A 25,143-nucleotide genomic window follows, 5' to 3' on the forward strand; every position below is an offset into this window, starting at 1 on the left:
CGAACTGCTAAATATCTGTGTTTACCTGCATTAGCTAAGCATTATTGTGTTCAAGGTTCTGTAATATGAAGCCACTTTTTATAGCATCCTAAAGAGGAAACTGGTAACCTCCAGCATTTTCACCTGTCCAGTAAAGAACTGCACATTTTAGTGCACAGCATGGGAAACATTAGCCTACTGATTAAATAAAGTAGTTATACAACTTTAAGGTATAGACTCTGTCTTTAGAAAAGACGGATCAACTGTAGAGGCTCCAGTGGAGGCCGTGCTGGACTCGGTTCCCGAGCATCTGCTCCTCTGGCTGAGCCGGGGCATCAAAAGGCTCCATCAGCCAGAGCATGGTGTGCAGGACTGCACAGGACACAATTATGTTGCAGACTTTCTCTGGAGAATACAGCAGCACCACCCGAGCTGGTCTGAGACACATCCACCTGCCCTTCAGCAACCTGAAGCAGCGCTCCACTGTGCACGTGTGTGTGTGTTCACACTGCTCTGTGGCAGGGTTTGCCACAGAGTTGATGAGATGCTCCGAGAGTGAATATAGGTATGAGTTTGTTTGCAAACACAGATTTCTATTAGTATTTATTAATATTTCCCATTGTAGTGTTCATGATTTATAGGGCTATTAAATTTGAGCTATTATAATTGTCATGTGTGGGCTTAGGCTGTTTAACATAATTATTATTTTCCCAGATCATTTGAAGTGTGTCGGTGTGCACACAAAGAAAGTTGTTCAACGCTGTACATGACCCGGTGGGTCGAATGTGAGGGCAAATAAGGACAAATAACTGGGAGGAGCTGAGTCCTTTAACGTTATATCTTCGAACTAGACACTAGATGGCAGCTATGTCTAACTACAGGTACAGAGCATAGCTGTGATGACTCTGCACGTTGTAACACTAAACAACCACCAGGCATCAGGTGGTTGCTTTTTGCTGACTCACTGTTTCCTCAGATGAGGTGAGAATAGATTTTTCATATGTTTTCAAAAGCAGAACAGAAAGACGACCTCCTGACTGAACATCGTAGCTAATAAAAAGAAAAAAAAGTGAGCTCATACTTAAAGCAGAAAACCATCTATTTCTGAAAGGGTTTCTATTACTGTATGAAATTTTAAATTAAGATACAGTGCTGTGCAAAGTCCTCATTTCTTTATATTTTGCTTCCAAGCAGCTAGACCTTCTTCCAACCTTCTAAAGTGGCCTTAAGTAAAAACCCTGTAGAATTTACAGTCTTTACAAGTCTTTGTTGGGAATTGGCTGTGTTTTCACTCATTTTCAGGCCAGTACTTGTCATAAACCAATTGAAACAAGCATATTGTTTCCGCACCAATGCAAGCAACCAGGTCAAACGTGTCCAAATATGAACCAAACGTTTGTTTGTTTTTTTTTAACCTTTGGCCCAATCATGAATTGTCAGCTTGGGATGGTATTATCCAAGATAAACACTTGTGATGCAAGAATTCCCATCCTTTTCCAAATAGGTTCTTTTTCTGCTTATATCATTGTATAAATTACAGGAAAGCACACAAAGCTCACACAGTTTCCTGGAAAAAACTCATTTGTCACACTGAACGCACAAATACAAGAACAAGAAAAAAGGTCTTACAGGACTGAAGCTGTGGAACAGAACACTGGGTCTTTATTTATGACTCAGCCTACGAACAAGCTTGGCAGTGCTATGTAGGTTGAAACATTTCTTCACTGAGGGAAGTCCTGGACTCAGTAATCCTGCTCCCTCCCCTCCCCTTCAGCTGATTATATTGCCTGGCGTGGAGCAGTGCAGGACAAGCTGAGAAGACTGAACTCTGAGCAGCATCATGAAGGTAAAACCCCCGAAATTGATTCAGAAATCAAACTGTCTTAACAACTCTGTTATTTTTGGATGTTAATAATATGCGGCATTAATAGCAGCTGAGTTAACCTTGTTATTTCTCTTCATTTACAGCTCACTTTGGCTGCAGCTTTGGTATTGTCACTTGCCTTTGTGTCACCAATCCGGTAGGCATCTTACTGCAGTGAATCGGCTTAATATGCATTACATGGGATTTAGTCAAGGCTGTTGTTTTGGCTTCTTTTTATATCCGTTACTCTGTGTGATTCTAATAGAGCTTTCATTCAGAGAACAGTATTTCATCTTGAGAATTATTTCATGGTTGTGTGTGTTAGTAAGTCACTTCTCCTCCTTTAAGCTGTCAGCTGGTGGTAAACTGCAGATGGGGACCTTATGGGGACTGGTCCGAGTGTGATGGCTGCACCAGAACAAAGGTACTTTAGAGCACTGCTCACACCATATTTAGAAAGGACTTGAAATCAGAATCGGAATGAATCTTCTGCAACATCTGTGAAGACCAGGCCCAATTTGACTTTACATGCATGCAAACATACAACCCCATTCACTCAGAAGGGTGTAAAGTCTGCTCAATTATATTTTGGCGTAATAACAACTTTCTTTGGTTTAGGTTAGGAAACAGAAACTTTTCTATTTTTCTTCTAATAATAAGATGTTGATGAATCAACATGAAAACTGCAGTTCAAAGTCTTCCAATCCAACCATCTGCTAGTTGTATTACGATAGCAGAATGTTACTGCAACAGTGATGGTTATAAGTTAACAGATCTTACATCAAAACCATCAGATAAGTAATTTGTTCATAAACCAAACATGGCTCACAGTGACATCCATTAAACTACTGTCCCCTACAGGCAACAGGAGGGAAATAAAGCTCATAGGAACACTTCATAGAACTAAGAAACATAATGTTTAATGGAGAGACTAGTTTTGCTCATTTTGGTTTTGCTGACTTTATGTTCATATACCAACATTAAAACCCCAGTGGGTGATGACTCCCCAAAGATACTCTACAGCGCTTGTTAATTTTATTCAGACGGACTGATAACCTATAATTAAATATTTTGTGCAGCATAGCTTAGCATGTTGTTTGGCTTGTTGCAGTGTTGTTTTTATGCATGGCTAAGAAAAAGAAGCATACACATGTTTTAGTATTTTTAATTCTTACATACTGTCCGGGTCAAATTTGACTCATTTTGACATTTTATAGCAGTGAAAATATGCTGAACATCCTCCGTTTTGTCCGGAATGTGATGAATTTGGCTGAAGTTTCAAAAAATACATAAAAAAAATGAAAATATTTTAAATTCTATACTTTTGTTTACGAGCTACAAACCTTTGCAAACCGATTTATGTGTAGCTATTTTAATTGAATTAATTAGCAGATTGCTAATTTCCATCTATATGTAATGTATTTTAGATCTTACCAGTGTGGGTCAAATCAAGGAAAGTTGTGATTTTAGGGAACCGTGGAACTGTGAAACTGTACAGGCCATGTTTCTCTGTTTTTTTTTTAATTTTTTTTATTTTATATATATTCTTATTTATTTATTTTATTGGACAGTTGTGACAGAGTTTGAGGGGGCCTGGACACTGTCATTAGAACTGCCTGCATTCCCACTATATTTGCCTTGGTTAATACAGAAACAGATACCTGATGGTCTTTCAAGGAGCATGGGAGGGGCCAGGAAACAGTAAAGTAGTGAAACAGCAGAGGAGTGATCATATGTGGTGTTCAAAGGAAACAGAGGTTTATTTGTTGTGTTTTCAAGTTGAAAAGTTTTGAATAGGGGAATGCATTAGCAGAAATACATATAAATATCTAGGCAAGACACTGTGGATCCATATGTGTAATACCATGGTTGTTCTAGGTGAAACATGTTTGATTAGAAGACAAAAAACAAGGTCTTTTTTCTCAGCCACCATCGTTTTTCATTTATCAGGTGATGGTTGGGAAGGGTGGCATTAGGTGATATTTACAACCTAACCACTAGAAGTTATTACATTTTACACACTGAACCTTTAATAACAATCAAATTCTATAATTTTGCTGCTGGATTTTTCAGGTGCGAACTCGTCACGTGGAGGTCTTTGCTCAGTTCGGTGGGTTGCCATGCTCAGGAGAAGCCACTCAAACACAATCATGTGTCCCACAGAAGACATGTCCTCTGGAAACAGGCTGTGGAGGCAGATTTCGCTGTACTTCTGGTATGTCGCAGTTAAAGTAAATTATTAACATCCAACATTATTCCTATGGCAAAATTTTTGACTGCTCCCTATGACAAAATGTAATAAAAACTGTTCACTGAACCCTGCTTCAGGTCGGTGTATCAGCCAGTCTCTGGTATGTAACGGTGACCATGACTGTGAGGATGGACTGGATGAGCGAAGCTGCAACCGAGATGACAGCCAGTACTCGTGTGATCTCCAGAAAACACCTCCTAACTCTGATTTCACAGGCAGAGGGTAAGCTGCTACTCCTGCCAGCAGGGAATGAACATCACTGTGATTAAGGACAGGAGGTTTGAAGTGCAGAATATGTCATGTCCAACCCACACCTGTTGGTGGAAACGAGGCATAATAGGCTTTTTTTTGTACTATGTCTCTCAGGTACGACGTGCTAACAGGGAAACTGAAAGCAGGTGTAATCAACACCCTGAGTTTTGGAGGACAATGTAGAAAGGCCTATAGCGGGGACCATAGAATGACGTATCGACTGCCACAAAACATCCTCAGATACAGCTTTGAGGTGGGTTGAACAACTAATTCTTGCTGGGTCATCATTTTCAAAACCATTGATGAAGAATGTGATGTTAATTTCTTTTTCTAGTTAAGACAAGACTAGAAGTATCTTATGAAAAAAAAAAACTGGGTGATAGATTAATTCGATTTCATGAAGGCCTTTGTTCAGTTTAAGAAATAGATTATTCTACAGGAGCCGAGATCGGTCGTGCTTACATGTTTTTAACACTGTTTTCACATGATGATGGGATAATTTAACTTTTTATCTTGAGAAAATAAGGGATTTTTCGAATGCAGAGTTGCAAAGGGGCTAGAGATGTTCCTAGTCCATCACAGGACCAACAGACACAAACATTCGATCAGACTCAAACTCACTCCTAGTAAAAATTTAGACTCCAATCAGTGTAACATGCATGTCTTTGGATGGTAGGAGGAAGCCGGGAGAGAATCCATGCATAGGTGGAGAACATGCAAACTCCACACAGGTTCCCTTCAGAAACCTACTTGTTGTCAAGAATGTTAAAAACAAAGTGTGTGTATTAATAAATTATATTGCTGTATTTAGTGTTTGTGGTCTACTGGGAGTAGTGCTGGTTTCCAGGCTAACTGCTGCAGGAATCAAGTAAATGCAAATATATTTTATTTATTTTTATATACTTAACAACAACCCACTGGTGAACCAAAGTGCTTTACAAAAGATTAAAACAACAACTTAAAAACAGACCAGAAAACAAGTACATATGTAAAAGTAAGATGAATAATAAAAACACAAAAGATAGAAGGATAAAAAATAAATAAAAGGAATCAAGGACCTGCAATAGCTTTTCCATTCTTTTGGGTGCAGCAGTCAGTCTCTAAAGGAGGCTGTCGGTGTTTGGGAGGGGTGTGGATGGGGAGAGGGACTGTCATTCATTATGTATCCGAGCTCAGCCATTGTCTATAAGCCAGGAATGGATGCAACCTCACGTCAGATCGAGGAAAATCAATGCAAGCGATTTTATTTTTCTGATAAAGGCTGAAGCTGCGACGTGTCTGACTGTTAAGTTTTACCATCACTCACTCACAGAAGTACACTTACAAACCATGACTTTATCCCCAGCTGTCATAAGGTCTGTTTTGATAAATGGAATCGGGGGAAAAAAGTTTATTTTCTCAAGATAATGAGATAAATTTTTTTCATTTTCATTTGAAAATGGTCCTCATTTCAAGATAATAAAAAAAACCCCACGTATAATAGTCGAGTGTAGACGCTCTCAGCTTCAGTATTATTGCACATGTACCACAAATATTTCTGCTTCAACCTTATAAAATGTTGATTTTAAGATGAACTCAGAAGCATAATAACAGACATATATGCTAAAAATTATGTTAACATCTATTTTGACACACGCTTTGAATAAATACAGTGTTTGAGTTTACGACACTGTTTATTATAAGTGTTTCAGGATGATTTCATCATGTTCAAAGGGCTAAGTTTTAACTTAGTTTTTAAGCTAAATCTAATGTTTGTTATGTTAGTTTTTAAGCTAACTTAAACTTAGTTTTAGGGATTTTGTTTTGTTAAGCTAACTTTTAGCATATTTACTTGTTATTGTACTTGTCCTGGAAACAACACCAGCTTAGCATTTTAGCATGATATTATGTGCTGTTTAACATTAAACTTGTGGTACAGCTGCAGTTTTGTGGTATAAATGTTAAGTTTTTGACAAACTGATAACATTGTGACCTCATAATGATGTTATCAGTTCTTTGATAACTTGTCCAAGGCATATCCAATTCGATCTAATCCGATATACATTATGGGCAAACACAACCAAAACAAAAGCACGTGTGGGGCAGATCTGGACGGGAGAAATGACTTGCGGTCAGATGTGAAAGAATTCGGTAAAAGTTCTGATAGAAATCTGATTTACCCAAGACCACCAGGATCTGATACAGCTCATTATTTTGCTGTCATGTACTAGAAACCAATTTTTCCTGCATTAGCCAATAGGTGAACGTCCTCTCTTCTTCTTTGTGTGTCTCGTCTTCTCCTTCAGTGATTTTTGGTGCAGCGCATCCTCTGGTGGAGAGTGGAATGTGTTATTTAATAGGTGCAATTCATTTGAGTAGTGCAGCATCAATGCAACCTCAGTCTGGAAGAATATTGCACCCCCCCAACTGAACCAAGTCCACAATCTGACCGAGTCTAGTGGACTCTCCTGGTGTGAATGCACCCAACGACTAAATTTAACAACAGAGTATCTGAAGCTACCACTAATGAAAGCATTGATATGTTGCCTTTTTTGTTTTTGTACTACAGGTGCAAGTAGACAATGAAGAGAGTGATGAGTCCTATGACAGCTCCTGGTCGTACATGCAGCACATCCAGTCCAATGCCTTGGTGGGACACGACCGTCGTACGTTTCATGAAGAAATTCAAAATAATAAGGTGATTGTTTTACCTAATCTCCTTATTTGTTAAGAGTTATTTAACTCCTTTAAAACCCACATGATACACAAACTGACAGATATCCTGACCCACTTGTTGCTGGTCTCCATCATTACTCTAGTTCATGCTTGTCAGAAAATCACATTTCAGTCTTTCCCCCTGTCATCCAGGCCCATAGACTAATAATCCTCAAGAATAAAGTGAAGCTGGCCCAGTTTCAAAACTCTGCCCCCCAGTATCTGACTTTGTCTGAAAACTTCTGGAAGGCCTTGACCTCTCTGCCCCTCACATACGATTACTCAGCCTACCGCCAGCTCTTGCAGACTTATGGAACACACTACCTCTCAGAGGGTTCGCTTGGAGGCGAATACCAAGGCTTGTTGGAGTTGGATCGTCAAGCACTCACATCATCTAGTAAGAACTTTATGTGACAGTTATTAAAATAAGAAATTTACATACCTAGAATACCTGATTTAGCCCATTCAACCGAAAGGAGAACAATTTTGTTTTACTTATCGTGTTTCTGTCTTGTTTGTTGAAAGGTACAACAGACATAGAGTACCAGAGGTGCTGGAAAAAGGTGAAGCGCATTCTCTTCTATAAAAAAGTCAAGATCACCTGCGAAAACATTAAAAAAGCTTTGGAATCCAGCTACAGTAAGTAAAAGTACTGATAATGTCAAACTCCACTTTGAAAGCCTGCAGTCAAATAGAATTCCTTAATAAATGAAAACAAACTTGGCCAAAAGCAGACTTGATTATTGTTTGTCCTCAGGCAAAAGCACAGACAAAATGCCCATTAAGGTCCATGTGTTTGGAGGAGATCCAAGTTTCATTGCTGCTCTGTCTGTTCTGGATCTGGAAAACCCAGAAGCTAATGGACAGATCTATAGTGAGTGGGCTTCATCTGTCAGAGACTTCCCTGATATCATCGACCAGAAGGTAACAATCAGAACATGCACCTGATTTCTGAACAATTTTTGCAATTTTCAATCACTTTTATAAATTTCCTAATCACAAAAAAAAAGGATTTTTATATCGTATTTTTCTCTGGACATCAAACAATCGGGTTTGGGTAGGTCAAGATTAAAGCTGTAGTATTATGAGAAACTGTCTGGAGGTAGAATTAGTGAGGACTTGGACTTTATTTCTGCATAATCTCCTTACAAATCAGCGAGCAATCCTTTCTTTAGCCCCTCATGCCTTTGTTTGTAGGCAGCAAAGGTTTCCTCTGTAAAATTTGATTTACACCTAGAAGATGAAGAAAAAATAGGAATGGGAATAGTAATCACCAAAGGAGAGAAAAACAACTTCCACTAATGTATAAAAAAAATCAAAAAACAAGAGAAGTCTCAAAAACTTGACCACTATAGACTGAAAAAGCTGAAGCTTCGTGTCCCAACCAGCACTCATAAAATGCACTGAATGTACTAATAATAGGTTAAACTTTGATTGACTAGGTCAGATTTCACAAGTCAAAAGTATTGTTTTAATCCCTTACAGTGGAAGTAATGGGGTTTTTTTTTTTAAATGTGCCTCATCCAGTCATAAATCAATCATAAGTATATGATGAGCATGTTTCAACACATTATTTTCCTTTATTGTTTTTCCTTTTCTATAAGCACATTAATGATGTGTGAACATGTTCTCCAGCTGGAACCTTTGTATGAGCTTGTGAAGGAGGTGCAGTGTGCAGGTTTGAAGAAGCTGCACCTGAAAAGGGCCACAGAGGAGTACCTGGCGGAGGAGCATCCCTGTCACTGCCAGCCCTGCCAGAACAACGGCCAGCCACTGCTCACGGGCACTGAGTGTCGTTGCGTTTGCCGCCCTGGAACCTCAGGACCGGCCTGCGAGACCGGAGCTGTGATTGGAGAACAACAAGGTAAAAAGGATGTACAAAACTGAGGACCGGTGGGGGGTGGTTGGAGGTGATCAGACTTTGAACACATGTTTAGCTAAAAACTAGTAACTAGGTTTGGACAGGGCATAACAATAGTTGGAAAAGTATCTACTGTGTTGTAACAAAACCTCTCCTAGAGAAGACAGGAGAAAAATGAGAATCTCTTTTTCTTGCAGGGGTAATCCACGGCAGCTGGAGCTGTTGGTCTTCATGGGGATCTTGCTCTGAAGGAAAAAGAAAAAGGACCCGAAGCTGCAACAACCCTGCACCAAGAAGAGGCGGCAACTACTGCATTGGGCTGCAGGAGGAGCAGAAACCTTGTGAGGAGCCAGAGCTTGAGTACTTAAAGTAAGGATAACAAAGCAAAATGCTTTCTCTTGCTTGACCCTGGCTTGTGCCACACGCTTATCAGATTTCATCCAAACTATAAATATAACTGCTCACATTTTAATTTATCTGCATCAGGAAATGAAGGTCCACTGTTATTTCCTCAGTGAGTTTAATTCTGCTCACTTAAACTTAAAATTGTTCTGCAAATATATTGTAAACTCCAATCTAAAGACTTTAGTTTCATGAATATAAAATATTAAAAGCCAGGAGATACCTGTAGTATTTTTTTAATCCTATTTCTGACATTTTCCACGCAGGATGATGGAGCCTCAGTGTTTCAGTATTTCTGTAACTCCACCGAAAACCTGTGGACTTCCTCCCAACCTAAAGAATGGTTATATTCAGGTATACACTGTTTGTGGTCAAATAAGGATTGTAATCTTTCTAATGACTGGGAACACGTTTGAAAAGGTTTTTAATTTTTTTTTTTTTTTTTTTGTCTATTTGTTTGTTTAGAATCCCAGAGATTTTTACCTGGTTGGACACAATGTGGAGTACTCCTGCATAGGGGGGTATTACCTCCATGGAAACTCTTTAGCCACATGCAATGACAACCAGAGGTGGAGCATGGGATCCATGGTTTGTAGAAGTAGGTCTTCTGCTCAAAAACAAGATTTTTTTCTTTGTTGTCCACTTATCTAATTACCATTTAACAGTTGCATGCCCTCTTATATAATTTGATAAAAACTAAATTTTTCTGGTTCCAGGTTCCACTTGTGGGATTCCTCAAGTCAGCAGTTTAGTTAAGGCCATGCCCTTCAAGGAAGAATACGGAATTGGTGAAAGTGTGTCCCTGTCCTGTCCTGCTGGGTTCGTGCTGGATAGTGATGTGTCCGAGATTATGTGCACTCCCAGTCTGCAATGGTCTCCTTTTCCTGATTACATCCAGTGTGAACCAGGTACCAGTACAGCTAACACTAACAACTATGTTGCCAGTTATATATGGAAAAAGGCCTGTTACCCCTTAGTTCCTCGGAAGACAGAGGCGTTCTAAACGCACCCACCAGGAGCGATTCAGAGCAAATGCTTCAGTCCACTGGATCATGTGAGGCTTGCAGCATCAACAGATAGTTGGTGCACTTTAATTATTTAAAGAGAATAAGCTAGCAAAAGGATTTGGCCACTCTAACCCATGTCTCGCATGCTTTATAGACATGTCTTTATATTGGGAATGTGGTGTCGTACAAAATGGTGTGACTTTCCACCTTCAAGATAAATGTCTCGTCGTCTATAGTGTTAAGCATGGACACGTATATGTATATCTGTCTATGTTACTAAGGATCAAGGGAGACCCTCTTTCACGTAATGACTTGGTGCTCATGTCGCTGGTTATATCATAATTTTGATGTTTAAGAGTCAAACACGTTCAAAAATCTGCACATAGTGTTTTATTTTTAAAATCGTTTAAATCCACTTGTTTTTCATTGACCGACTTCTTCCCTGAACGATCTCTGCTTTATATTGACAAGGTTTTCAAGCAACGAGCATCAAAAATAGAGCAGCTACGTATTTTTGTGGATGCTTCAGCGTAGCAGGCCTGGTGGGAACCAAAGGGTTAGTTTCACAGAAAGCAGTCTGGTAATTCTGGGACGAATGCAGCAGCTGCAGGGATCTATGTTTACATATGGATGAGAAAATGAAAAGAAAAGAGTCCATAGATAGTGGGCTGAAGATTAAATGAGAAAATGCATTGGTCTTAAGATAATCATCATCTGGGACATTTTCAACTCTATAACAACAAGGTCATCTATGACCTGAACTAGAAGGTCATCTGAAGGGGTTGCCTAAGGTGATGAAACAGCAAAATCTTGACATCCCTTCAAAAAGAAAACAGGAGACTACATTCCAGCTAATTGTACACAGAGAGGAATGGAGCAGAAAGACAATTAAAATGTAAGAATTTTCCATTACGCTGCACAGCCTCGCTGTTACTCTTTGTTCTTTAAACATATCGATCTTAATGGAATTAGAGAACATTCACTGTAAATTATTCACTGTAGATTATATTGAGCTAGTCATGCAATATTAATTGTATGAAGTATATTTCTATCCCAGAGCAGTTTTTTTCCAGTTACTAAAAGATGTTTTATTTTATTTTTTTCTAATAACTTCATTGGAAGTTTTTATCGCACTTACAGAAATGTGTGAAATCGTTTAGCCCAGCTGTATCTTCATTTTACCTGACTTCACTTTGTTGACCCTAAAAAAGAAGGAAGGACTGGTGGAGACATTTGTAAATAAAACAAAAAGCAAAAATAATAGATGCTAATAAGGTAATAATTTGTAAACCAAATTTCACAACATATTCATAAAAGGTCTTGTAGTACAATTGTATTTGAGAGTTTGAGATGAAATTACACAAGTGCAGATAAATAAGAAACATGGCTTTTTGCCATCTGGTCTGGACGCCTGGTGAGGTGTTCTGGCCAGAAAGAGGCCCCGGGGAAGATCCAGAACACGTTGGACAGACTACATCTCTCGGCTGGCCTGGGCATGCCTCAGGTTCCCCCCGGATGGGCTGGTGAATGTGGTCAGGGAGAGGGAAGTCTGGGTTTCCCTGCTTAAGCGGCTGCCCCCGTGATCCGATTCCGGATAAGTGGCAGACAATGGATGGATGGCTTTTTGCTTTGGTTACTTCTTGAGGCCACTAATACAGGCGGTAGCCTTGAAACATGGATCCAAACTTAAAACAGTCTTTCCAAATTAATTTTTTGGCCATACAGGCGACATCAGAGTGTAATGTACATACTGTTGGCAAACAGTTACGTTTGTTGAACATTTACCCGATGCACTTGGAGATTAAGCATGTATCTTTTAGGGAAATACTTGTGTTGGACATTTGGCCTTCCTCCATTATATTTTATCTATGTTATGATGATGGTCAGTTAAGGGCAGTTAGTTTTAAGGCTTTCTTTTACATACTTCCTACGAGTATAAGGCTAATTTTACCATCTAGCTGAGTTTGTAAGGCTTTTGTGCATTTATTCTCTCATGTGATTGACTATAGTTTCTGTGTTTTGAACAAACACTCAGCTGCTCTCTGTATTTTCTTTGAAGCTCCCACAGTTCCCTCTCTTCTTGGTGGCCTAAGGTGTAAACTGTGGGAGAGTATGGGAAAACGAGGGTGTACTTGCAAAAATGCAAATGAGTGTGGGTGAGTATAATTTTTTTATGATTCTGAGATTTTTTTCTGCGTTTACAGGAATTTAATACTTTAAGTAAAGACATGAAAATTATATATATATATTTTTTTATAAATTGTCTTCTTTTAGGACTTCTCTGCCGTTGTGTGCCAGGATTGGCCAAAGACCCCTTTTATTGGATGTTTGTAAGATTGGAGCTCTGCAGTGTAGAGGACGGAGCGTTGCAGTGGCTAATGACAGTGACTGTAACTGGCCAGAGGACACATTTAAATCCTGTGAGAACTGCAAGCCAGGGACAGTCTGCCAAGGTTAGTGTGCTTTACTCATTATAATGTGTTCTCATTTAGGAGCTTGGTCCAAATACACTGTAATTATAACAGAAATGATAAAATATTTCTTCATAATTATAAAATAAGTTACAAAATAAGTTTTTATATTATAAAAACTGAAAAGTTCTTTAACTTGTTGTTACGAGACTGTGGCAATATATTTATATAAATATATATATTTTCATTATCAGGAGGAAAATGCATCTGCCAGAACACATCAGAATGTCCTAAAGACTCCACCCCCCTTTGCGTCAGTTCCATTGATGGTGGTACCACTGCTACCATGACAGAATGTGAGGTGGGGGCCAGGCGGTGTGCTGGTGAACACCTCAATGTCATCAGCATAGAGGCTTGTTCTGAATAACGAAGAATATTTAATGTCTGTTTAATGTCGGTTTCACAATAAATAGGTTTGCGGTTACGTTTTTCTTTTCTAACACTTCATATTTATCACTGTGATACTGGACACCTAGAATAAGCTGCTTTGTTATTAACTGTTTTGTCATTAAAAAAATAATTTAAATGTTTCTCTAAATATTTTTGTCCTGGTTTTCACTTGTATTATAAGATGTTACTTTTCTAAGTGGTCATTTTTCCACATTTATAAATTATCGTGTGCCACAATACTAAAGTAAACTGTATAAAATCTGACTTTAAAATGCTCTCCACCAATCAGAAGAGGCAAAAATTAGTTTCTTTGTCCATATATTAATCCTGTATTGCACACATTTTGATGCTAGTTAGGAAAGAATGTTCTTAAAATCTTAAAATACTTTACAATTTTTTTTTTTTTTTTACTTTCTGGTTTGCAAGTTTTGGGGGTTCGTTACCTGTAGGGAACATTGGGCCGCATTCACCAACCATTCTTACAAACAAATTTGTTCTAAATCCTATTTACAAACATTTAAGGAAAATTGCAGCATTCACCAAAATTTATTCTACAGTGTACCACTTCCCCCTATAACACCTTAAAAGTTAGGAAAATCAGGCTTCATTGCATATCTTCATTATTATTTTTTGTTTTCAATCGTTTTTTTCTTCATCTGTCTGACCTCTGTGTCTGCACAGAAATTTTGACCTTTTCTGGGCATTTTTTGAGTGTTTACAAAGTAGGGTCTGCCAGTCTGTCCTTTCAATTTAAGAGAGACTGGTATGCACCAATCTACATGTTTACGAGTCTGAATGAGGATTTTTGTAAGCACTTCTGAAGTACAATTTAAAAACAAATTTAAGAAGATTCGTGAGAAAATGTTGGTGAATGAGGCCCATTGTACCATAATGGTGCATAAGTGATTGTTTTTTCTTAATTGTCATTATTTGATCAACATTTATTTTAGAAAACATGTAAAATATTCTGTGGCTTCAACAAGTTACATACAAGTTTAAATGTGAAAGTATTATAAAAGAAGTCATTTTAAAGGGTTTTATGCCTTATTATTGCCTTGATGCAACATTGGACCATTTTGGAGCAACCCATTAAGTCTAAGCATACTTTCCACCATTTGTATCAAAACAAAGATCATAACCCTTTACTGTAAGAAAATGAGGTCAAATTTTGGTGATTGATTATTTTTTATTTTTGTGAATATTTGAGTTTTCTGGGTCTTTCCTGACATGAGTCTGCTCAAAACTCAAAGAAGTTTTCTGCTCTATTGTAACCCCTTCTTTCTAGGCCGGGAATGTGGCTGAATTCATTCTGTAAATGGGGGAAAAATGTGGACATTATGGGCAAATAAGCTCAGTGTTATAGTTGTATATAGGCTACAAAACACAACAGTACTGCACCAACATCAAATTTATATTAGTTAAATTATAAAGATCAGAACAAAATTACGATGAATAATCTGCTTTTTATCAGAAAAATTATATCTACACCTACAATACCAACTTTTCATGCATCTATTTTTCAATATGGTTCAATGTAGCAACGTATGCAATCTTCCATAATGGTATGTTGTTGTCTGGGCATCAGTCATATTTAACATGTTTTAATAAATTTCATTAAACTAGCCTAAATAAATGTTTATATAACTTGTGGTATAAATATGTTTTTCCAGACAGAAAAAGGAAAGAAATTGTGTTTTTAGAATATTATTTTGAAGCAAAATAGCAAAGTTGTTTCCAGTCCAATCCAGCTTTATTTAGACAGTACTTTAAAACAACAGCAATAAAGTGCTGTACAGAAATAAAAGCTATATCCTTTAAAAAGGCCACCATAAAGGGTATAGGCATGGCTTCCAAGTTATATGACAACTTAAAGCATTGTTATTGGTTTCCTATGGTCTTTCCTTCCTTCCTTCTACACTGATAGTGATCTGTGCCACTTCTCCCTGCTTAGACTCAGCACTGCTAGGCTGTGATAAACAGAAAAGTAGACACAATAACATTTTTATATCTTTATTCTCATATGTGAAGTACATTCAGCAAGTGTAACTAACTCACTCTCTCCTGAATTTAGACTTATGTATGTTCATACAACTACCGATTAGGAACGTGCGCGTCTATTATGCAAAATAATTTGGTGAAAAACATGGTTGCAAACAATAAAATCAAAATTCTGTGATATTTATTGCTGATCTTTATTTGTGCAACAAATATCTAAAAAGCTAATCACAAGATTTAAAGTAACAAAAGATTATTCTAGGACGTTAATGACATTTAACCCAAAGCTCTGCCCTCCAAAAACTACCACAGACCTGGTGTGTACAGTTAACCAACATAATTTGGTGCAATTTGTGTAAGTTTTAGAAATTATTGAGATTGATGTCATAGAAGCTGCTAGCTTTAAACAGTATGTTCAAAGTTAACAGACATTAAAATGTGGCTCTACCCATTAAAAAAGATTCATTTGATTTCTCCCAAATTTTTAAATGTTGTGGTTAATCCATAGTTTTAACATAATGAATGAGTCTAAATGCCAAATTCAGTGAGGTGCCAGTGATAATGGAGACGACATTGGTTCATAGTTAAAAAGTAATTTATACATTTTAGATATTAGAAAGACGGTGTTCTCTTTTAAAAGTGAGCTGGTGTGAATTTCAGATGGTTGAACTGAGCTAAAAGCCAAAAGCAGGGATTTTTTTCTCATCAAAAACAAGTCAAACCACAATATTTTCTTGGCATTTTGTCACGTTTGCAACACAGTTATTGACTTCACCGCTAGTCACTGCATTTTCAGAGTTCTTGAAAAAGAAGTGCTGCATAATATTCCCAATATATTTCCAGTTCACTCAAACCTTGAAATTCTTGCCACAATACAGTGGTCAGTGTTCATTTCATTGCATTCTTGGTTGACTTCATGTAAACATCTATAAAGTTTTTATATTAACTGTTGCATTATTTACCCTTTTCAGACCAGATCAGTGAAACATCTAAAACCCGCAGGGCCTAGTTTACGATTGCCAAAATAAGGCATCTAGGTACTCTAGTATGACACATGGCTAATTGAAACTTTTAGCCAACAAAGAAAACACTGAGTGGGGCAACTAAAATTATCTATTGTTTTTTTTTTTTTTTATCTGAAGTCTTTATTTGACCCTTTATTAAAATGTAAATTTAAAAAATTTTACAAAAGTTAGTTTTGTTTATTTATTGTTTATTACTGTGTAATATGTCAGAATTATTGTAGAGCATTATCGTATCATTATTATATTATTATATACGTGGGACAAGTCTCAGATTGTGTACAACCGGGTTTTGAGCCAAGTTTTTTTTCTGTAAAATGATGCTAATTGTTTTAGAAACTGTATATATCAAATATAATATATACAGCATTTTAGGGTTAATACATAAACATTCTTGAAGAAAACTTCAGTTTACAGATAAGTGAGACTGGGATTTAGGTTAAATTATCTTCATGAAAACAACCGTAAACAGTGTTGAAGCAATAACTAAATTGGCTTATGGGAGGCATTAACAAGTCCTGGAATGACCAGGCTAAAAACTAAACATCAATCTGACTGGGAATGTAAACCATGTTGTACATCATCAGAACCCATTCAGTTTAAAGAAGCTGGAGCAGTTCTGCCTTAAGGAATACACAAACATCCTAGTGGCTACATGCGTCAGGCTTAGAGGATGTACTACAGCAGCTGTAAAGGTGGGCTCCACAAAGGATTGATAGTGAGGTTGGATAGAAAGCTATGTGCATCCAAAATTTCTGCTTCTATCTATTTCACATAAACAATGATTTGGCTCATTCAAGGTGATAGGTAGGTTTTGATAAAAGAAGGTGTGCAACATGTGCCAATTTCTATAATATCTTTAAACTTGTGGTTTCAGTGAACAATGTAGATGTGAAATCGTGCGATCAACAATACAATCATTGCCATTGTTTATGGGGTCACACAGCGTCCCTCGTTGATGAGTTCAAACTTATTGTTGCCACACTTGTAGGCAGCTAGAAAGCAGAGGTTGAGGCTACGGAGTTTCTGGGTGCCCAGCCTTACGCAGAACATTTGGGTCTCGTCGCCTCTGTTGCACTCAGACAAAACTTTGCACTGGCACTTAGATGCTGAGGACACAAAAATGAAATTCTAGTTATTTATTTTGTATCACATCCAATTATGCAAACCAAATTTCGGTTCATTAAGTTCATTTTTAGGAGGTTAAACTGCACAGAAAGCCAACATTAGCTGTTGGTGTCTACACTCACCGGACACTTTATTAAGTCCACCTGTTTGATTGCTTGTTAACACAAATAGCTAATCAGACAGTCATGTGTTTAGTCATGAAGACATGATCAAGACAACTTTATGAAGTTCAAACTGAGCATTAGAATGAGGGAAAAAGGAGGATTTAAGTGACTTTGAATGTGGCATGGTTGTTGGTACCAGACAGGCAGGTTTAAGTGAGCAGCAGTTGTGTGGACCAACATGACTTGATGTCAGAGGTCGAAGGAGAATGGGCAGACTGGCTGGCTCCAACCAAGGTATGCAGGATAGCTTATATCTCATGTCTCTGAACACAAAACACATCCAGCCTTGAAGCAGATGGGCTACAGCAGCAGAAGACCACACTGGATGCCTCCTGTCAGCTAAGAACAGGAAACTGAGGCTACAGTTCACACAGACTCACCAACACTGGACAATAGAAGATGGAGAAACGTTGCTGGTCTGATGAGTCTCCATTTCAGCTCCACATTTAGATGCTAGGCTCAATATTTGGTGGAAACATGAAAGCATGGATCCTTCCTGCTTTGGATTGATGGTTCCAGCTGCTGCTGGTGTAATGGTGTGGGGGATATTTTCTTGGTTCACTTTGGGCCCCTTAGTACCAACGTGGCCTGGTTTAACCACCACAGCCTACCTGAGTATTGTTGCTGACCATGTCCATCACTTTATGACCACAGTGTAGCATCTTCTGATGCTACTTCCAGCAGGATAATGCACCATGTCACAAAGCTCAGATCATCTTCAGCTGCTCTCTAGAACATGACAATGAGTTCACTGGACTCCAACGGCTTCCACATTCACCAGATCTCAGTCCAATCCGATCCAGTTCAAGCTTTGGAATGTGGTAAAATGGGAGCTTCTCACCATGGATGTGCAGCCGACAAATCTGCAGCAACTGTGTGATGCTGTAACGTTAATATGGAGCAAAACATCTGAGGAAGGTTTCCAACACCTTGTTGAATCATTGACACCAAGAATTAAGGCAGTTCTGAAGGAAAAAGGGGCCCAACCTGGTCCTAGAAGGTGGACCTGATAAAGTGGTCGGTGAATGTAAGCCCTAATATGATTTTACAGTACAGTAAAGAATTTGAGCAAATTTGTGCAGATTCCCCAATAAACCTGCCTCCTCAATATGACAGCTATCCAAAAGTAAAAGCTCTTTTAAAGAAAAAAAACAAAACAAACAAACAAACAAACAAACAAATAAAAAAACCTCACCTGTGCAGGTCTCCCATTCATAACAAGTGTCAAGACCACAGGGCACATGAAGGGAACTCTTGGAGGACATCTGTGCTCTGAACTTGGCCCACTCCAGTTTGCTTGAGTCTGCTGGGTCACACAAACTTTCGCTGATGAAGAAGAGCGGATCACCGTGACAACGGCCGGCATTGAAGGCGCATAGGGACATCGACAGGGCGACACCGAGGTTTGTGTTCAGGACGCAGATTGTGTTGGGGTTTGACCTGTGCACACATGTACACTCACACTAGTTAGCTTCTGGGAAAATATTTAACAAACATCAAATATTTGTCATAATAACATTATTTATCTGTGTCACAGTTCACACATAAAAGACAAAGGAAAGGTAAGTAAATTCTTACAGGCAGCTCTCCCGTTCAATGCAAACACAGCGAGACCCTTCTAGCGTCTGACCTGGACCACACCCACTATCAGGATCAACAGGTAGCTCTACAGACAGCAAACACACAAAAACACAACAACCAAACATTAGTTTCAGTTTGCAGCCCTGATACTCCAGATCAAATATACAAGTAACGATATTTACCATCTAAACAGCATAAATGATGGATGGTCATGAACAGAAATAACCAAACTTTTATTTTATTGGAAAGAAAAATGCTGCAAGTAGAAAAATAATCAATAACTTAACATTTTATTTCTCTGCCAAGCAATTGTAATTTTTTCCCTCCAATGACTGTGGGCATTATTTTTAAGTTAGAAGTTCCAACGGAAAAATTATCCCTGCTTTCCCATTATAAAGAATTGTTACGGCCGCCTGCTTGCCGGCTCGGCGACCAGCAGGACTGCAGCCTGGTGACAGCTGAGCTGACTGACAGGGTGCATCATGTGGCACCGCCCCACCCCCTCACCTGGCACCTGGATTGGCCGGCTCGTTATCGGAAGGCGGGCTGTTCGTCCTTGGAGCCCTACATAACCTCATCAGCAGCATCATTCGGGGCAGCTGTGGACAGTGGGACACATGCCTGCCAGGCTGAGAGAATTGTGGACTATTGTGTGTGAATTTGGCGAGTTAAAGAATAACATTAAGGACTTTAAGTTGATGTGTGTGGTGTTCCCTACCCTGAGTGAGGTGAAGTTCATTTTGGTTTTGTTTGGTATATCCAATTCCGCCTTTGTGCGTGTTTCCCGTTTTGTGGACATTTTCTTTTGGTTATTATCCTAGTCTTTTGTGATACCCTTTAACGGGACACTTTAAGTTGATTACCCTGTTTCTTTGTGGACATTCTCTTTTGATTATTATAGTGCTTGTGTTACCCTGTAACGGGACACTTTACGTTGATTAACCATTTCGTTTTGTTTTGTGTGGCCGATACCAGAGCGGTGTCTGGACCCATTTTGTTGAAATAAATTGTCTTTTCGTTTAACTCTGGTATTCGGCTCTCTTTGTGTTCCGTCCTCCTTACCCCTAGAGCTCGAGGATGTAACAAGAATCCTTTACAAATCCAGGTGGTGATTTGGGTCACCTCCAAAATATAACCACTTGTTCCTTATTTCATTTCTGAGATTTCCTTCAAATTTAATCAAAATTTCTACATAACTTTTGCATTATGTTGCTAACAGACAGACGACACAATGCCGACACATGACTGCCGCCTTGACGAAAGCAACAAAACAAAATCCGTTTGGTACTTTAATAAAGTTTATTTAGATTTTTTGTTTTTTGTTTAAATTGATTACACAAACAATTATCAGCAATGATATTACAGTTGGATAATGATCAATATGTAGAGTAAAAATAAATTACAGTGAGCTGCAGACATTTGGTTTCTCAAAGTCAGATTTGCTTGAGCTCCTGATTTTTTTCCTGGATGTTCCTTATTCTTTTGTTTTACATTTAAACATGCTGCTGATATACCTACTTCAGTCCCTTTTGACTGAAGTAGAGAGCACCTAGGTGACTATAGCTGCGAGCTAGGAGAAGATGTCATCAGATGGTGACCAACCTTCATCAAACTTATTGACCCTGAATGCCCTCCAGTAAGCATTGATGGCCAGTCACTGCCAATCCTCTCATGGTCCCCAGCTTGCCTCCTCCCTCCTACTCCAAAGCCAAGCAGGAGCTCTCTGCTGCCTCCCCCGACCTGGTACAGCTACTGACTTTGTCTCTCTCCCTGTTACTCCCAGTGCTGTGTTTTCCACACGGATTGTGCCGGAAAGCCCCTGCCCCCGACCTCCCTTTGTGTCTGCATTATTGGACCAAACCCTGATACTTTGTGGTTTTCTTCTCTGAAGCCTCCTCGCATCCGTCTTTCCATGGGGCCATCAAGTCAATCAGGACAATCTTCTTGGCCTCCCCAGACCACAAGACCAGGTCGGGCCTTAGAGATGTTTGGACAACCTGAGGGAAGCTGAGACTCTTCCTCAGGTTCGTCATCATCTCCCACAATAGTGCTGTTTGCAGAATGCCTGTCCTGGTCTACTTGGAGGATGCTGGTTTTTTCCCCTCTCTAAAGAACTTGGTAATGTTGGTCTTACATGGGGTTGTTGGTTGTTATGTCTCTCCTGCTTCAAAATGTCTGCCAATGCATTAAGCAACTTGTTGTGGTACCAACAGTGTTTCCCCTGGCAAAGGTCTGTTTTACACCCTGCCAGGATGTGCACCATTGTTCCTCTTTCACTCCATAAACTGGGTCCACCCTCGGCCCCCACTAATGCAGGTTAGTTGGTGTTGGGAGGGTGTCATACAACGACCGTAGCATTAAAGAGTTGTAAAAAGGCTTCGACATGGGTTGATGTTGTCTTGGTCAGGTCATCCATGTAGGCTCTTATTGGAAGTTGGCGATCGCCAGACTTCACTTTTGGCCCTCTGGATTACCTCTGTGCAGCTGTTATGAGCAGGTTCATACTCATGAAGACGTGGAAGAAGAAGAAGAAGAAGAAGAAGATGTTGCACCTTTGCTGATTGTGAAAGTTTGAAAGAACCCAAAAACAGTTGACAATCAAAACAACAAAGATTAAACAGTTAATGGAAACACATTTGTTTAGGCTGCGAGGTCAGGCTTAACACCTAGCTTGCAGATGACCAATTAATTCACAGCAATTCTGTCATTAATCAAAATAAAATTTTAGCTGTTCCTATAGTATTTCAAAGGACTGCTTATTCTATTCCTTGTTTTACTTTATCATACATCATTATATGTTTTTTGAACACATCAAAGGTGAAAATCTATAGACCATAGTTCTGACATGTGTTACTCCTACAAAGCCCAAATTAGAAATATTAGTGCAGATACTAAATTTTATAATGTATTGGTACAGATGTTTTTCTTTTATGCCAGTCATAGAACCTACTGAAAAACATCCCTATAATTCCTTTTTAAAGACACCTACACTGGAAGAATGTTTGGTAAGAAGCATGTGAAAGGTGCTCTTGATGCCCCACCTCAGTACCAGCCTGGATTCATAAGAGTCATTTCTGTAGAGTTGCCATTTTCTCCCCTATTATATCATACCATCAGTGCAGCGTAGGTCAGCAGGTATCGGAGGATCCCAGGTGAGACTGTTGGTGCACCGGTAGAAGCCTAGTGGCAGCGGCAACAGGCCTAGCTCCTTACAGTTCAAACCCACAGACACACCCACTTTGTAAAGGTTTTGGTTTGGGAACAATGTCATTTCTTTAGGGATTTCTGGAGGAGCGCAGTACTTTCCTAAAGGTGAGAGAAATATATGCAAATCTTTTAAGTTTCTTGTGCTATTGTGAATTAAAACAATGAGAAACTCAAAACTCATGTTGCTGATTAAACACTGAACACTGGTGCAGTGGGAAAATACACTTACTGACACATTTTCCTTGTGGTTCTGTCCAAGTTCCATCAGGCAGACAGTTGATATACTGAAAATCATCATTCTCAAATCCAGTAAAGCACTGGAACTCCTCATCTTCTCCAAAACTGTAGTATTGTTTAGCTTTCTGGTAGATATGTTTAAACACAAGAATCAGAAAATTGTATAGGACCTTAAATCATCCTGGAAATTAAAATTAATTTACAACTATAGTATTTAGCAAGTGTCAACTGCCCCTCATTTCTCTATATTTTGCTTGTAAAAAACATTCTGATAATCCTTTGTCTGTAGTTATAGTTCTCCAGGCTTTCTGAAGATCCTTCAGAGTTTTTCTTTCAACATTAGCGGCTCTTTCACCCAGTTAGTCAGGCTTTGTACCAATCCATTTTCACACTCTGGTGTTTTTTAGACCATTTAACATTGATCTATGAATCATCTAGGCACAAAATTGCAGTAGGTATCCAACTTAAGAAATGGATTAGTGTTGTTTCGACAACTGAGAGAAAACTTGGTAAAGAGCCACATTTTCTTGTTAGTTTGGTTGGGTGGTAGCACAGTTCTGCATGTACTTTTATATTGGCTGTAATGAGCTTTCACATAGTGCGAGCTATAAACATCAGCTTGTGTATTTTTCATTGGCTTCATATAATTTTACCCTGAGAAAGCTGTTGGGAGGCCTCTTTGGTCTCAGACAGCCCTCCACACCAGGAGGAAGCTCGTCCCTCCAGCCCACATAGAAGTCATCATCATTGTCGCAGGAATCTTGTCTGCGTGAGACACACAAACCAGAGCGGTTAATGCAATGTTAAACAGATATTCATATTTATAGATATAAAGGAACAGCCACTGGTAACTGCCGAACAGCCTACTTTTCAAAAAGAGAGACATGACACGTTTCTTCCTGTGTGTCTGGACCTTTGCAGGCTTGACCACCTTTGAGGGGGGTGGGGTTGTTGCACTGCCTCGTTCGTTGTCTCCTCATGGTGACTCCGCAGCTAGTCCATGGCCCCCAGCAGCTCCAGTAACCATCCACTGCCTCTGTGGAAAATACACAAGAGTACCTCAGGGAAACACTCTCTATGTTATCTATGAACTACTAATGCTTGGTCCGAACCTTTGGAGTGATTTCAGACCAGGATCTGTCCTTTTACTTGCATATAAAAAAGGCTTCTAGGATCGCCTTCTTTTAACTACACAATATTTCCAAAATGAGCAACATGCTGTCTCAGTGATTCAGAAAAACTAGTTCCTGCATTTTTTAATTCAAGATTGGATGAGTGCAATCCTTTATTATCGGACTATCCCAAAAATATTCTGAAAAGCCTGCAGCTGATCCAAAATACTGCAGAAAGGGTTCTTCTGAGAATGTTACATCCCCAAGCCTTTGGCCTGGGTCTTGTATCATGTTATTCCTGCTGCCCGGGTGCAAAATGGAGACTGGCTGCTGGTCCGGTGAAGACGTCCCTCCTTCCGCTCAATCACCTCAAGTCAACACCTGCTGACAACTTTGTGATTGGTTGCTGTCTGACCGTGCCTCCTCTGAAGGGGACCAATCAGAAGTACGTCCGGCTGATAAAAAGGAGGAAGGGCCTTCATTCGAGGCAGCTGTGTGCCTTTGTGGTCTTAGTCTGCCATTTGGGATTGTTAAAAGAGAGAAACGCTGGTTTGTGTTTGTGAATAACCTTTGTGGTTTTGGTAAGCTATAGAACTTTCCTTTTGGTTGTGTGCATGATTTTGAGTTAAGAATTGAGTAGTGATTTGAGTTTGTTTGCATAGAGAGTTGTGTTAATCATTTTGATATTTTGGTTGTGTATAACCTTTTGGAGTTGTGTTCTCAGCAGGAGACAATTGACTTTTAAGTATGGTTATGTAAAAGCTTCCTGTGGTGATTGTTAAGTTGACTTGTGAAGTAAGGGTGTAGGAGCCATATGTCAGGTTATTTATTTTCCCATATAATGTATGTGTGCACAGCGTGGTGACATCACCAATGATTGTGGGTGGCACTGTGGGTGTGTTATCTTTATTAATGGGTATGCTCACCTGTGTCTGCTTTGGGGCCTGAAGCATGGAGGCAGGGTGAGCTTGGGGAAGAAATTTTCTATTAACCGTCATCGTTATTATCATTATCATCCACTGTTTTATATATCCTTGGACATCTGGAACATCATCAAACAAAGTAAGTGCCTGCTTCTTGAGATTGTGACATGGATGTGAAACAATAAAGCATTGTGACAAGTGAACTGGTTTAGCGTGACGCGTTTTGGATATAAATCCTCAAGTCTTAGCTTGCCTCGGTGTTTGGTTAGATTTGAAGTTGGTGCGCCGCAATAAAGGGGATTTGATTTATTTAACGTAACTGTAATAAGTAATTTTACCTTTTATTAAGGACATCTTATGTTAGTTTTCTTCTTTTACCTTTTACCGGACATGGTATTTTGCCTTGTACAGGACACTTTATGTTATTCTCTAGTGTTTAATTTTGTTGAACCCGATTTTTGTTAAAGAATTTCTGTATTGTACCATTTTGTCGGTCCGGCCTGTTTTGTTAACGACCCCAGATCCCCTGGGTTGCAAAGGGGTCGTAACAGAGAACTAACAGCAGAGATCATATTTCACCCATGATAATCGTTCCACGCACTT

At 39.1% G+C, this 25,143-nt stretch overlaps 2 protein-coding genes across 3 annotated transcripts in view; one reads left to right on the top strand and one right to left on the bottom strand.

Annotated features, from left to right (window-relative positions):
* The first annotated feature begins 1,690 nt into the window (after positions 1 to 1,690).
* On the top strand, positions 1,691 to 13,311 carry c7b (complement component 7b). Its single transcript, XM_041970276.1, has 18 exons — positions 1,691 to 1,825; positions 1,948 to 2,000; positions 2,192 to 2,267; positions 3,917 to 4,058; positions 4,172 to 4,316; positions 4,461 to 4,599; positions 6,895 to 7,023; positions 7,194 to 7,437; positions 7,566 to 7,679; positions 7,798 to 7,964; positions 8,676 to 8,904; positions 9,099 to 9,270; positions 9,570 to 9,657; positions 9,769 to 9,901; positions 10,020 to 10,211; positions 12,370 to 12,466; positions 12,585 to 12,763; positions 12,976 to 13,311. Exons 1-18 carry the CDS (start codon positions 1,820 to 1,822, stop codon positions 13,146 to 13,148), a joined length of 2,478 nt encoding a protein of 825 aa, XP_041826210.1. The 5' UTR covers positions 1,691 to 1,819; the 3' UTR covers positions 13,149 to 13,311.
* Positions 13,312 to 15,344: 2,033 nt separating this feature from the next.
* Positions 15,345 to 25,143, bottom strand: part of c6 (complement component 6) — a 44,420-nt gene continuing 34,621 nt past the window's right edge. For both annotated transcript variants that reach the window (XM_041970274.1, XM_041970273.1), the window contains 7 exons: positions 23,373 to 23,541; positions 23,159 to 23,270; positions 22,498 to 22,630; positions 22,173 to 22,367; positions 19,059 to 19,146; positions 18,676 to 18,920; positions 15,345 to 17,297 (listed from right to left, as the gene is read on the bottom strand). In XM_041970274.1, coding sequence (XP_041826208.1) covers positions 17,119 to 17,297; positions 18,676 to 18,920; positions 19,059 to 19,146; positions 22,173 to 22,367; positions 22,498 to 22,630; positions 23,159 to 23,270; positions 23,373 to 23,541 — 1,121 coding nt within the window. In that variant the 3' untranslated portion in view covers positions 15,345 to 17,118. The remainder of the gene's footprint in view (positions 17,298 to 18,675; positions 18,921 to 19,058; positions 19,147 to 22,172; positions 22,368 to 22,497; positions 22,631 to 23,158; positions 23,271 to 23,372; positions 23,542 to 25,143) is intronic.

This window comes from Melanotaenia boesemani, chromosome 19 (assembly GCF_017639745.1).
Source record: "Melanotaenia boesemani isolate fMelBoe1 chromosome 19, fMelBoe1.pri, whole genome shotgun sequence".
Taxonomy (NCBI): domain Eukaryota; kingdom Metazoa; phylum Chordata; class Actinopteri; order Atheriniformes; family Melanotaeniidae; genus Melanotaenia; species Melanotaenia boesemani.